The sequence below is a fragment of the Dictyostelium discoideum genome (assembly GCF_000004695.1).
Source record: "Dictyostelium discoideum AX4 chromosome 3 chromosome, whole genome shotgun sequence".
Classification (NCBI taxonomy): domain Eukaryota; phylum Evosea; class Eumycetozoa; order Dictyosteliales; family Dictyosteliaceae; genus Dictyostelium; species Dictyostelium discoideum.
Genome location: NC_007089.4, coordinates 1,431,922 through 1,445,610, shown reverse-complemented (window position 1 = coordinate 1,445,610; position 13,689 = coordinate 1,431,922). Strand labels below are relative to the sequence as shown.

The following is a 13,689-nucleotide window of genomic DNA, read 5'->3' as shown; positions in this document are numbered from 1 at the left end:
TTGTTGTTAGTTGTTGTTGTTGTTGTTACTGTTGTTGTGATTGTTGTTGTTGTTGTTGTTGTTGTTGTTGTTGTTGTTGTTGTTGTTGTTGTTGTGATTGCTGTTGAGTATGTATTGGTTGTTGTTGTGGTTGGTTAAATATTGGTTGTTGTGGTTGAGTTGATTGTTTTTGTCGAGTAGTTGCGGGTGGAAATTTTGGTCTTGGTATTCTACCAGTAACTGGTGGTGTAGTTTCGGGTGCTTTTGAACCTCTCATAAAAGTGTTTTTCAATTTTACATCATAAATTAAATTTGGAAATCCAACTGATACCGACCTTTTACAACTTGGCATTTGGCATGTAAGATCATGAGATACTGATTTAAATTTATCATCCAAATGATAAATAGATTGACACGATTTACACTTTACATAGGTGCTCTCCTTTGAGCAACTATTACATAAAATACTAACATCACCACGATTATAACAATCGTAAACAACTTGTGAGACCACTATAGGTGGGCAATTGGGTGAATTTATACATTTTACCTCTACAAATGTTGATCTTTTTTGTTGTTGTTGCTGTTGTTGCTGTTGTTGCTGCTGTTGTTGTTGTTGTTGTTGCTGATATTGTTGCTGTTGAGCCGCTCTCACTGCAGCCTGTCTCCTTTTGAATTCCTCCTGGTATTGTTGTTGTTGTTGTTGTTGTTGCTGTTGCTGTCTTTGATGTGAATGTGCTTGTGCATATGCTGTTTCTGCTGTATATGTAAAATTATTATAAAATGGTTGTTGTTGCTGTTGTTGATGTTGTTGTTGGTAACGATTTGTTTGTGGTTTTTGATGTATTCTATGTTGAACATCATACCGTTTTCTTTGAATTGCGTCACTTAATATATCGTTTGCTACTTTAATTTCTTGAAATGCTTGTTGAGCATGAGGTGCTTTATTTTTATCGGGATGTAATAGTTTTGCCAGTGCTCTATATTGCCTTTTTATATCTACATCTGTACAATTCACTAAAAGTGATAATTTTTCATAATGAGTTTTTGAATCCAATACTCTTTTGGATATTTCAAATTGTTCTTTTGTATATTCTAATGTTGAGGTTGCAGTTGTTGCTGTTGTTGTTGTTGATGAAGGTGTATATGATTTATTGCCGCTGTTACCGTTATTATTATTATTGCTGCTGTTATTATTATTACTATTACTATTACTATTATTTAAAAAAGCTTCAGCTTTGGATATTAATTGGTCAATACCATCAGTTGGATATAATCTTTTTGATTTTGTAAAAAGTGATAACGATTTTGTGTAATTTTGTTGTTTAAAATAACTTTCTCCCAACTCCTTAGCTTTAATTGCATCTTCTCTATTACATTCCATTACTATTATCAAATATAAACTTTATCTTTTTTTTTTTGTTTTTTTGTTTATTTTTGTTTTTTTTTTTTTTTTGTTTTTTTTTGTGGAAAATAAAAATAAAGAAAAAAAAAAAAAAAAGGAATAAAAAATCTTTTTTAAAAAAAAAAAAACAAAACAAAAAAGAAATTGTTTTAATTGTTTATCCACACAAAAAAAATTAAAGGTCAATGGAAGGAATTTATTATTTTTTTTTTTAAAAAAATTTTTGTGGTAAAAACGAAAAAATAAAAAAAAAATAAAATAAAATAAAAAAAAAAATAAAATTAAAAAAAAAAATAAAGAAAAAAAAAAAAAAAGAAAAAAACTATTTTCTTAAAAATCATTTCTGGCGCCAAAATTAAAAAAACCAAAAATAAAGAATCTGAAAAAAAAAAAAAATTCTTTTATTTTTAATTGTTTTTAAAAATAAAAATTTAATAAAAAATTAAATAAAAAATAAATAAATAATAAATAAAAAAAACTTTACCATTTCTAGCAATAGATCGATTTTAAAAAACTATTTATTTAATTTCAAATCATTTATTATTTTCCTAAAAATACCTTTTTTTTTTTTTTTCCAAAAACAAACCAATAATTTTTAAAGCCAAAAAAGGCAAAATATAATAATTAATTGATAAAAAAAAAAAAAAAAAAATTGATTTCCAATAAAATTTTAAAATAAAGAATATAGAAAATTTTATCAAATTTTACCCCCAAAAATAGTAATATTTCATTTCTTAAAAATTTAAATAATCTAAAAATAAAACTTTCCAAAAATAATAATAAAAAAAAAAAAACAAAAAATTGGATGATATTATTTTATAGGGAAAAAAGTATTATTTATTTACTTGGCAACAACTTTTTTGCTTGAAACTTTGACGGATCTCTTGGCTTTAGCTTGTTGTCTTTGGGCAACGAGTTTAGCGTATTCGGCGGCTTCATTGCTGGCTTTAGTGTGACGAGCAGCTTTTTTAGCACGGAGAGCCTTTCTACGGGCAACGGTGGTTGGGGTAACTAAACGTTGGATCTTTGGTGCTTTTGATTTAGCTTTTCTTTTGTCGGTGGCTGGTAATTCACGACGGATGACGAAAGAACGGACATCTTCGTCTTTTGATAATTTGAAGAGTTTTCTAATGTTTGAGGCTCTCTTTGGACCTTTTGAGGCTGGGAATGAGACATCAGTGAGGCCTGGAATTTCAGCATCACCTTTCTTGACAATGATTAATTGTAAAGAGGCGATATCTTCAGCAACGATACAACCACGAACTGATTTTCTCTTTCTTTCACCATCACGGCTTGGTTTGAAACAACCTGAACGACCATCTAATAATAAACGAACTCTAGTTGGGGCACCAACACCTTGCATCATTGGGAAACCTTCAGTATCATTTCCACCAGTGATCTTGAAAACGTAACCTTTGAATTCATCACCTAAAGTAGTGGCTATAATTTATTTTGAAATTTATAAATTAATATTACATCCTTCTAATTTTACCTAAAAATCAATAAACAAATAATTCCACCCCTAACCTATATAAAATTTAAAAATAAACACAAACCTTCAACTTCTTGGCCAATTCTCTTTTCCATGAAGCAACGAACTTTGTTCTTGTCTTCAATGTTGATCTTTTTTTGGGATCCGTTGACTGGGTAAGCAATGTTAAGCTAAAAATTATAATTGTTAGTTACTCTTCTCTCTACTCATGTAGTTTGTGTATGTGTGCGTGTGTGTATTGGTTGCATATCTTTCATCATTATCCACCATATGTCTCTTATTTAACTAACGATCTATCTGAATTGATAAAGATTGATAAAGATTGACAACTTTATATAAATAATTAAATGAATAAAATATGTGGATATAATCATACCTTCATTGTGTGTGTACGTATATCAAATTCGAAAGACCGTTTTAAAAAAAAAAAATTTTACTTTTGGTCGTGGCCTAAAAATTTTTTTTCATTTTTTTTTTTTTTTTTTTTAAACGTTTTTTTTTTTATAGGAGCAATCACATTTTTTTTTTCATTTTTTTTTCTCTTTTTGATTAATTTTTTTTTTTTTTTTTAATTTTATTTATTTTTTCTTTATTTTGTGCACTCAAAATTATTATTAGACAAAAAACATTTATTATTATTATTATTATTTTTTTCTTTATTTTAATTCCACCAATTTAAATTCATCTTATGTTATTTTGTATATTTTATTTTTTTGTTTTTTATGATTCTTTTTTTTTTTTTCTAAATTTTTTTTTATGCGCTTATTGCATTTTTATTAAAAAAAAAAAGGTGATTGAAAAACAATCCCTTTTTTTTTAATAAAAATGCGTTAAACCTAAAAAAAAAAATTATAAGTAAAAAAAAAAGTGAATAATAAAAAATCTAAAATTAAATTAATATTTCTATTTTAAAATTTTTTTTTTTTTTTTTTTTTTTTTCAGTGGTAAGATAAAATTAAATTAAAAAAACAAAATATATAAATAAATAAAAGTTTATTCAGATTTAACAGGTATTTGTTTAATAATTTTGGCAGGATTTCCAGCAATAACAACATTACTTCCAAATGATTTAGTCACCACAGCACCAGCACCAACAACAACATTATCTCCTAATTCAACACCTGGCAAAATTATTACACCCCCACTTTTAATTTTTTCAATTTTTTCAATTTTTTTTCATAAATTAATAAATTAATAAATAATAAAGAAGAGAAAAGAAGAAGAAGGAGAACCTACCCAATCCAAACATTATCTCCAATTGTAATAGGCCTACCTAATTCTAAACCAGAGTTACGTTCAGTTGGATCAATTGGGTGAGTTGCGGAATAAAATTGAACGTTTGGAGCTAACATTGCATTCTTTCCAATTGTGATTGGACAAGTATCTAAAAATATCGTACCAAAGTTTGCAAAGAAATTCTCACCAACATGAATATTGTAACCATAATCCACTCTTAATGTTGGCTCAATATAAATCTTTTCGCCAGTTGATCCAAATAATTGTTTGGTGATATCTTTTCTTTCCAATTTATCCATACTATTATTAAATCTATGAATAAGTTCTCTGGCTTCTGTTCTATCTTTACATAATTCTTCATCAAATGAGTCATACATTAACCCTTTAGTCATTTTTTCTTTTTCTGTCATATTAATGCTATCCATTTCGTTATTATTATATTATTATTATTATTATTATTATTATTATTACAATTAACTACTACTTTTTATTGGTTGAAGTAGTTTGTTGCTTAAAAAGAAAAAAAAAAAAAAATTAATAGAAAAACAAAAAAAAAATTAATAAAAAAACAAAAAAAAAATTAATAAAAAAAAATGCAAAATTACAATATGTGTTCTTTTTCCATGTTTTTTTTTTATTTTTATTTTTTGCATATTTTATTTTTAGAGCAACATAATGGGGATGTTAACTTTTTTTTTTTTTTCCTTTTTTTTTTTTTTTTATACACATTGCAGTTTGATTACCTTTTTAAATTTCAATATTAAAAAAAAAAAAAAAAAAAAAAAAATTTTTAATTTTATTTTTTTTTATTTTTTATTTTTTTTTATTTTTTATTTTTTTTTATTTTTTTTTTCTTTAATTTCAAAATACACAATGACAATAAATTCAATATATATTTTAAATAAAGCGGGAACTCTTATATATCAAAATGTACGATTAGATATTTGGTAGAGATATTTTATTTTGAAATAAATGAGGTTTATTTTTTATTTTAATATTAATAGTTTTAAATCAAAAAAAAAAAAAATAAAAAAAATAAAAAAAATAATATCTATTTATTTATGTGTGTGTGTATATATAATAAAATATAGGATTTTGGGAATACAGAGAAACTATCACACAATTCATATATTAGACTAGGTTCAACATTTCACAGTTTACATGCAATTGCGAGTAATTTATCACCAGTTAGTGGATCTAGTTCAGGTATAGAAGTAATTGAAACAGAGGCTTTCAAACTTCAATGTTTTCAAACACATACAGGTATTAAATTTTATGTTATAGCAGATCCAAATCATCAACAATTAGAAGAGCTTTTACATGGTGTTTATGAATTATATACAGATTACGTTTTAAAGAATCCTTTCTATGAAATTGAAATGCAAATTAGATGTGATTTATTCGATTATAAATTAAATAGATTATTAGGTGTTCGTGAATAATATTAATTAACATCAACTTTTATAAATAATAATAATAATAATAATAATAATAATAATAATAATAATAATAATAATATTAATGATAGTAGCAATAATAATGTATTATTTTATTTTTTTCTTTTTTTTTTTATTCATTTTAAAAAAAGTAATAAAAAAAAATATTTGTAAATTAAATAAAAAAATAAAAAATAAAAAATAAATTTAATTTTAAAGGATGAATAGAGAGAAAAAAAAAAAGATTAAAAAAGGAAATGTGTTGTTATTATTGCAAAATATACCCCCAGTTAATTTTTTATTTTTATTGTTTTGATTTTGATTTTGATTCTATTCTATTCGCTTCTTCTATTTATTTATTTATTTGTGGAATAATTAAAAAACATATTTATTTATAGAATCATATTCCATAAAATAAAATATGAAATTTCAGTGACTTGTCCCAAAAAAAAAAAAAAAAAAAAAAATGAAAAAAATTTTTACGGTTTGGATAGTTTTGACTTTTTATCTACCTTCGAAATTAAAAAATTTATACTCTTTCGATTAAATAAGCAGTGTTGATCTGCAAAAGTTATATTTTTTTTTTTATTTTTTTTTTTTTTTCATTTTTTTTATATTTTTTATTAACCAATAAAAAAAAAAACCATAAAAATATCTATTTTCAAACCACAACCAAAAATTTCGTGTCATGTTGATTAATAACCAATTAAAAAAAAAAAAAATAAAAAAAATAATTTTTTAATTAATTTTTAATAAATTAAAAAAAAAAAACAATTTATGATGAAAATATTTAAGGCCCGATAATTTTTTTTTTTTTTCATTTTATTAAAATACAAATAAAAATAAATAATCGGTTTATTAATAAAATTATTTATAAGTAAATTTTTTTTTTTTTTTTCTCCTAAAAACTTAAAAAAAAAAAAAAAAAAAAACATAATCAAAGATATATATAAATAAAAAAAAAAAAAAAAAAAAAAAAAGAAAATGTTCAAATACGTAACAGTTTTAAATAAAAATAATAATTTAAATAAATTATTATTAAATTCAATTTCAAAAGGTAATACCTTAAATAGTAATAATGGATTAGCTTCAACCAGTATTTCAATTAATAGTTCAATTAGAAGTTTTTCATCATTCTCATCAAGTAAAGTAATGCTCGATAAAAGAAGTGAAAAGCCTCAAAATCCACTTTACCATAGAAATTCAACATTGTATTCCTTTACTCCACGTGATGTTTTAATTAAAATTGAAAAAGATTTCGTAATGCCACCATCCTATGAAGCTAAAAGTTTATCTGATAACTTTGCAAAATTCTCTGTTTTATTTTTAAGAAAATTTTCAAATTTATTCTTTAAAGAAAAGTTTTTACATTATGCAATTGTTTTAGAAACTGTTGCTGGTAAGTTTATTATTTATAATTTATTATTATTTAAATATTTAATATATTAATTTTTTAATTTTTTTTTTTTTTTTTTTATTTTTATTTTTTTTTTTTTAAAAATTAAAATAGCTGTTCCAGGTTTAGTTGCTGGTATGTTTTTACATTTAAAAACATTAAGAAATATGCAAAGTAATAATTGGATTAAAATATTAATGGATGAAATGGAGAATGAGAGAATGCATCTTTTATCATTTATGGAGCTTACCAAACCAACATTACTTGAAAGAGGTATGGTAGCAGTTACTCAAGCAATTTATTGGAATTTATTCTTGGTATTTTATGTATTATCACCAAAGACAGCACATCGTTTCACAGGTTATCTTGAAGAACAAGCAGTAGTTACCTATACTCATATGTTGGAAGATATTGATTCTGGTAAAGTTCCAAATTATAAAGCTCCACAAATCGCCATTGAATATTGGGGTCTTCCAGAAGACGCAACTTTAAGAGACTTAATCTTGGTAATTAGACAAGACGAATCCGATCATCGTTTAGTTAACCATGAAATTAGTAATAAGATTGTCCTCAATAATAATGAACCAATCATTTTAGAAAATCATTTCCATAAACCAACAATCATTAATCCAGTTGGTGAAGAAGAAATTAAAGAACATTCCCAAGAAGGTATTAGAATTGAGAAAAAAATAAATCCAACTTCAGAACTTTAATAAATTATTAAAAAAAAAAAAAAAAAAAAAAAAAATAAACAAATAATTAATAAAAATAATTAATTTCATATTAAAACCAAATTTAATAATTTAATAAATTTTTTTTTTTTTTTTTTTTTTTTTTTTTTTTTTTTTTTTTTTTTTTATTATTTATTTAAAAATTAGTTTTTAATAATTAAAACCAATTTGATTTAAAATATTTGAAGAATTTAAAATTTTAAAATAATTATCTTTAAATTTTTTTTGACTCTTTTCAGATAATGTTTGATTTAGAAAATCTTTAAAATTTTTAAAATAATAATTATTATTATTATTATTGTTATTATTATTAGATTGATTTGAAAATTTAATTTCTTTAATTAAATTTAAATTTTTATCATAAAATAATATTAAATTAAGTAGTAAACTATTATAAAAATTATTATTATTGGCGGTGGTGATGGTGGTAATTGATAATAATTGATTTATAGTGATTGATGGTGAATTTGAAAATAAAATTAAATATTTAAAAATTCTATTAAAACCAATTTCTAATAAATAATTTGAATTTAAAATAAAATATAATAATCTTCTTGGACAATTTGAAATTAATGTAATTATAAATTTATCTTTTAATTTATCAGTTATTAAAAAAGTTGATAAAAACAATTCATCAAGTATAATATTATTAAAAATTTGAATATTTGAATCTTGAATTAATTGAAAAAAGTATTCTTGATTAATCCAATCTTGATTATATTTAAATAATAAAAATAAATTTAAATCAATTTTACAATACCTTTTAAATATAGCTTTACTATCTATTAATTTCTCTTTAAAAAGGTGATTTAAAAATTTAGATTTAAAATTTACTTTATTTTCAAGTAACTTATATTCTAAAACAGATTTAGATTCTACAAATCTAAAAAACGTTATAGATTTAGATTGTATAATAGTGGTAAATGATTGAAAATCATTGTTTTTTTCACATGTCATTAACATCATTAATACTTGTTGTAATTGAGGTACTCTTAATGGTGGTGGAAATGACGAGATCGGTGGTAACGTTTCACAAAGATATTTAATTATTTCCGTATAACCATTTAATACAGCGGAATGTAAAGTATCTATAGTTGGCTTTACTGAATAATTCTTTTCAGCATATTTTAAAATTTTTAAATTACCAAAATTTGAACTACTAGATCCTCTTAAAAATAAATCACTAGATGAAATTAATGGTATCATTCTTTTTGATATTTTCTCTTTTAAAAAATAACATGAAATTTCAGGTGTACTATCACAAAAAATTCGAACACAAATTGAATAATCTTGATTTGTATTTTCACTATTATCGATAGTAAAACCATTATGAAAATATTCATTGATAAAGTATTTTGAATATTCTAAATCCAATAAGTCACTTGATATATGTCGAGCTAATAAAATTAGATTATACCTCGAACTGAAACAAGTTTTAAATTTTGAAACATTCTTTAACATAAATTTAAATTCCTCAAGTGAATTTGGTACATAACAACCACAAATCAATCCTAATAAGTCTTCATTAACTTGCCATAATTTTAAACTATAAACTACTTTATCTTTAAAAAATGAACTTTTTTTAACTCTTTCAAATAAATTTATATTATAGTGATTATCAGTGGTGGTATTAGTGGTATTAGTGGTGGTGTTTGATATATAGTTTGAAAATATTTTAAAATATTTATTATTCATTATAAAATTTGAATCTTTTGCAATCATTATAATAATTGATGATTTTGTTATTAAATTTAATTTATTATTTTGAATAATGATTTGATTTGATAATTTGAGATCTAAATTTTGAAAACTAATTTTAATTGCATATGCAAGACCAATTGCAGTATTTATTAATGGTATTATTATTGGATAAATATTATAATACCTTTTTCCAGAGAAATATTTTATTAGCCATGAAACTGTTCTATCTTGGTTGTAAAGTGTTGGTGTTATCAAATTTGGAAGAATTGACAAAATGAAATTATAACAATCTAAACTATTACCACAATCTAAAACCTGTTCAAATAATCCGCTATGGAATTTAGCAGCATGGTCATTAAATTTACTGAACTTGTATTGAAATCCTTGTTCAAGTAAAAACATGACAATTTCTAAATTTCCACCTTTTAATGATTCACTGATGATTTTATTCTTTAATTTGTTTTTAAAAAAAAGGTGTTTAAATTTACAATAAAATAGTATTAGAGTTGATGATTTTAATCCTCTATAATTTAGTAAAGGTATTATGTCACTTTCTTTTGGTTTCAATTCAAAATACCAATTATCTTGAGTTATTTTTGAATGTAAATTACAATTAATAATTTCTTCAAATTTTTTAAATTCTTTTCTTTCTAATAAACTTTTAATTGTCCAATCTAATACACTTTCTTTACAATGAACATATCCATAAATTAAATTAAATAAAATTTTATTTTTGAAAACTTTTTTAAATAATATATCAATTGTTGTCATTTTTTAAAATTATAAATAATAATAATAATAATAATAATAATAATAATAATAATAATAATAATAAAAAAAAAAAAAAAAAAGTTTCAAAAAAGACACGAAAAAAAAAAAAAAAAAAATAGAAAAAAATGTTTTAAAAGGTTTGAAAGTCAAAAAAAAAGTATCAAAAAAAAAAAAAAAAAAAAAAAAAAAAAAAAAAAAGGTTATAAGGCTTTGAATTTAATTTAAAAAAAAAATAAAATAAACCACCAAACTACTAATTATTTTTTTATTTATTTTATATTTTTTTCTTTTTAAATTAAAAAAAATATACTAATCGGCAAAATCAAATCAAAAAAAAAGAAAAAAAAAAATATATAATCACTTAATGCCAAAATCATTATTCCAAGTTTTGAAATATATATTTTGGATTCCCTCTGTAAATTCTAGGTAATGGATATGTAAATTTAGAATTAAAATTCCTTTTTTTTTTTTTTTTTTTTTTTTTTTAATTATCTATTTGATATTATTATTTAAATTTTTTTTAAATTTTTTTTTAATTTTTTTTTTTTTTTTAATTTTTTTTTTCAATAATTAATTTTTTAATTAAAAAAAAAAAAAAAAAAATAACTTCACCCACATTTTTTTTTTACATTTTTTTTTTTTACTTTTCTTTTCTTTTTTTTTTTATACCAATTTTTTTTTTTTTTTTTAATTATTCATTTAATTTTAAATAAATAAATATAAAATAAAAGAGTAAAACCAAAAGAAGGAAAAAAAAAAAAAAATAAATTAAAGACATTTAAAATCATTAATTTATAAAATTAAATTTTTATATATTTTAATTTAAACAAATATTAAAATGTCTTCAAATAATAATAATAACAATAATAATGATGTAAATAATAATAATAATAGTATTAATAATAATAATAATAATAATAATAATAATAATGATGAAAATTTACCAGAAAATAAAAAAACCAAAAAGAGAATATTAGAAGTGATAGAAGATGAATCAACACCTATAATTGGTGAAGATGAAGTTGATGAAGATGACTTGGAAATTACTAAAGAAGATACCAAAGGAAGTGAAAAAGATAAAAAAATACCATCTACATCAGTAACAACAACAACTTCTCAAACTGAAAAATCACCAGGACCAAATAGTGCAAATACACTTAAAAAAGCCAATAATAAAGCCAATAATAATGATAATAATGATAATAATAATAATAATAATAATAATAATAATAATAATAATAATAATAATAATAATAATAATAATAATACCAATAAAGTTGATACAATTTTATCACCAAAATTAATGGGTGGTATTGCAATTCAACCATTAAGATCAGGTGATGAAGATTCACAAGATTATTTTGGTGGTAGAAGGTTAGTTTCAACATCAGATAGTGGTTCAAGTGATATGAGTGATAATGAATCAAAAAAACGTATAAAAGATAATCAAGGTATATTAATCGATTCATCATCAATCAATCAAAAGAAGAAAAAGAGAAAGACAAGAAGAAGAGAGGGTAGAATCTATGAACTATTGGAAAAGAATTTAGGTTCACAAGCATTGAGAGAAGGTTTAATTGGTACTCAATTCATATCATTCGATTGGCCATACGAATTGGTATTGGTACGTCATGGTCAAAGTGAAGGTAATGAAGCACAAGCACGTTCAAAGAGAGGTGATTTATCAGCATACACAGAAGAGTTTAAAAAGAAACATTCCTCAGTTTATCGTTTAACCGATAAAGGTGTACTTCAAGCAAAGATTGCAGGTAAATGGGTACGAGAGAATATTTCAGAGGTTTTCGATAGATATTACACCAGTGAGTATGTTAGAGCAATGGAAACCGCCTCCCTATTGGGTCTACCAGATGCAGATTGGTTAACAGAGATTCAATTACGTGAGAGAGATAAAGGAAAGATGGATAATATCTCATGGACCGATAAAAAGGATCACTTTGGCAATGAAATGATGATGCGTAAGAGGGATTCCTTCTTTTGGTGTCCACCAGGTGGTGAAAGTATTGCCAACATTTGTCAAAGAGTTGAACATACTTTTATCACTCTCAGAAGAGAATGTTCCAACAAGAGAGTAATCATCGTTGCTCATGGTGAAATTATGTGGGCCTTTCGTGTTCGTTTGGAACGTCTCTCTCAATTACGTTTCCATCAATTACAATCCTCTGATGACCCACGTGATCAAATTCATAATACTACAATTTTACATTACTCTAGAATTCATCCAAAAACTGGTCAAATCTATCCTTACTTTAGATACCTTCGTTCCGTTTGCCCATGGAGACCAGAATATTCCGCTCCTGGTTGGGCAGAATTTGAAAGACCAGTCTATACCAATGAGGAAATGTTAGAAAGTGTTCGTTCTGTTCCAAGATATGTAAATAATCAAGATTTTGATTTAGAAAAAGAAGAAATCTTATTTGATGTTTCTGATAAAAAAACAAGTGCTCCAATTCAACAATAATTTAAAATAAAAAAAATAATAAAACAAATTAAAAATTTTGGTGATATTAAATAAAAAAAATAAATGAACTTTCCAATTGTAAATTAATATTTTCTTAATTAAACATTTTTTATTATAAATTTTTTATTTTTTGAAACAAAACCAAGAGTTGTAGTTAGATTTATTAAATTATTAATATGATATTGCTCAACAATTAAAATCCAAAAAAAAAAAAAAAAAAAAGAAAAAAAAAGAAAAAAGTATAATGGTAATATAGGATAAAAGAAAAAAAAAAAATTTTTTATAAATAAGGAAATAATTAAAATAAAATAAAAAATGATAAATTTAAATAGAATATTTTAAATTAAATAAAATTAAATGAATAACATATATATAATATAACAAAAATATATTAAATTAAATAATTTAAATTCCTTCTAGGGTATACCACATCCTTTACATTTAGTTATAATTGAAGTTGAGTCATTACAATATTTTAATTATGAATTCTATATGATGTATATATTTACAAATCTGATAAAATTTTGGGAATCTTAAATGACTTGGTAAAAGTTGTGAAAATATCCTTTTTATAATCAAAGATATTGAATTTTTGTTTTTGGATTTTTGGATTTAATTTGTAAGAAAGTCCTTTTTATGATAAAATTGATGTTTTTTTTTGAATGGAATTAAAAATTTATCTTTTTTTTTTTTTTTTTTTTTTTTTTGAATTGGATAACGCAATTATTAGTTGCTTCTCCTTGAGATGCTAGATCTCATATTATTTGTAGTTTTTTACAGGGTCTCTAAAAGAGGGGTTAGTTTACTTTTTTTTTTTTTTTTTTTTTTTTTTTTTTTTTTTTTTTTTTGTTTCAAATTTTGAATTGTATTATTACTTTTGATTAAAACATCTTTTTTGTCCAAACTTTTTTCTAAATCTTTTTTTATTTTATCGTCGGCTTCGTGATTGATGTTTATGACATATTTGAATTGTTTTTTTTTTATTTGAGTTTTTTTATTAACAATTTCGCTTATTTTTTGTAGGCATTTGTTTTGCTTAATATTTGTGGTGTTGTTTGTAATT

The 13,689-nt window shown here is 22.5% G+C and overlaps 6 protein-coding genes across 6 annotated transcripts; 3 read left to right on the top strand and 3 right to left on the bottom strand.

Annotated features, from left to right (window-relative positions):
- Window positions 1–2,225: 2,225 nt before the first annotated feature.
- rps6 (40S ribosomal protein S6) lies at window positions 2,226–3,258 on the bottom strand (the record flags this gene model as incomplete). The annotated part of the gene is made up of 3 exons (XM_635906.1): window positions 2,226–2,824; window positions 2,941–3,046; window positions 3,253–3,258. 3 exons carry the CDS (start codon window positions 3,256–3,258, stop codon window positions 2,226–2,228), a joined length of 711 nt encoding a protein of 236 aa, XP_640998.1.
- A 611-nt stretch (window positions 3,259–3,869) lies between these two features.
- On the bottom strand, window positions 3,870–4,537 carry DDB_G0280825 (hypothetical protein; the record flags this gene model as incomplete). Its single annotated transcript, XM_635907.1, has 2 exons — window positions 3,870–4,020; window positions 4,113–4,537. The coding sequence occupies 2 exons, from the start codon at window positions 4,535–4,537 to the stop codon at window positions 3,870–3,872; spliced, it is 576 nt and encodes a 191-aa protein (XP_640999.1).
- Window positions 4,538–4,985: 448 nt separating this feature from the next.
- Window positions 4,986–5,554, top strand: trappc4 (trafficking protein particle complex subunit 4; the record flags this gene model as incomplete). The annotated part of the gene is made up of 2 exons (XM_635908.1): window positions 4,986–5,042; window positions 5,204–5,554. 2 exons carry the CDS (start codon window positions 4,986–4,988, stop codon window positions 5,552–5,554), a joined length of 408 nt encoding a protein of 135 aa, XP_641000.1.
- Window positions 5,555–6,532: 978 nt separating this feature from the next.
- aoxA (hypothetical protein) lies at window positions 6,533–7,657 on the top strand (the record flags this gene model as incomplete). Its single annotated transcript, XM_635909.1, has 2 exons — window positions 6,533–6,947; window positions 7,059–7,657. The coding sequence occupies 2 exons, from the start codon at window positions 6,533–6,535 to the stop codon at window positions 7,655–7,657; spliced, it is 1,014 nt and encodes a 337-aa protein (XP_641001.1).
- A 168-nt stretch (window positions 7,658–7,825) lies between these two features.
- Window positions 7,826–10,147, bottom strand: DDB_G0280829 (hypothetical protein; the record flags this gene model as incomplete). The annotated part of the gene is made up of 1 exon (XM_635910.1): window positions 7,826–10,147. The coding sequence occupies one exon, from the start codon at window positions 10,145–10,147 to the stop codon at window positions 7,826–7,828; it is 2,322 nt and encodes a 773-aa protein (XP_641002.1).
- Window positions 10,148–10,985: 838 nt separating this feature from the next.
- Window positions 10,986–12,626, top strand: DDB_G0280831 (phosphoglycerate mutase domain-containing protein; the record flags this gene model as incomplete). Its single annotated transcript, XM_635911.1, has 1 exon — window positions 10,986–12,626. The coding sequence occupies one exon, from the start codon at window positions 10,986–10,988 to the stop codon at window positions 12,624–12,626; it is 1,641 nt and encodes a 546-aa protein (XP_641003.1).
- Window positions 12,627–13,689: the final 1,063 nt, after the last annotated feature.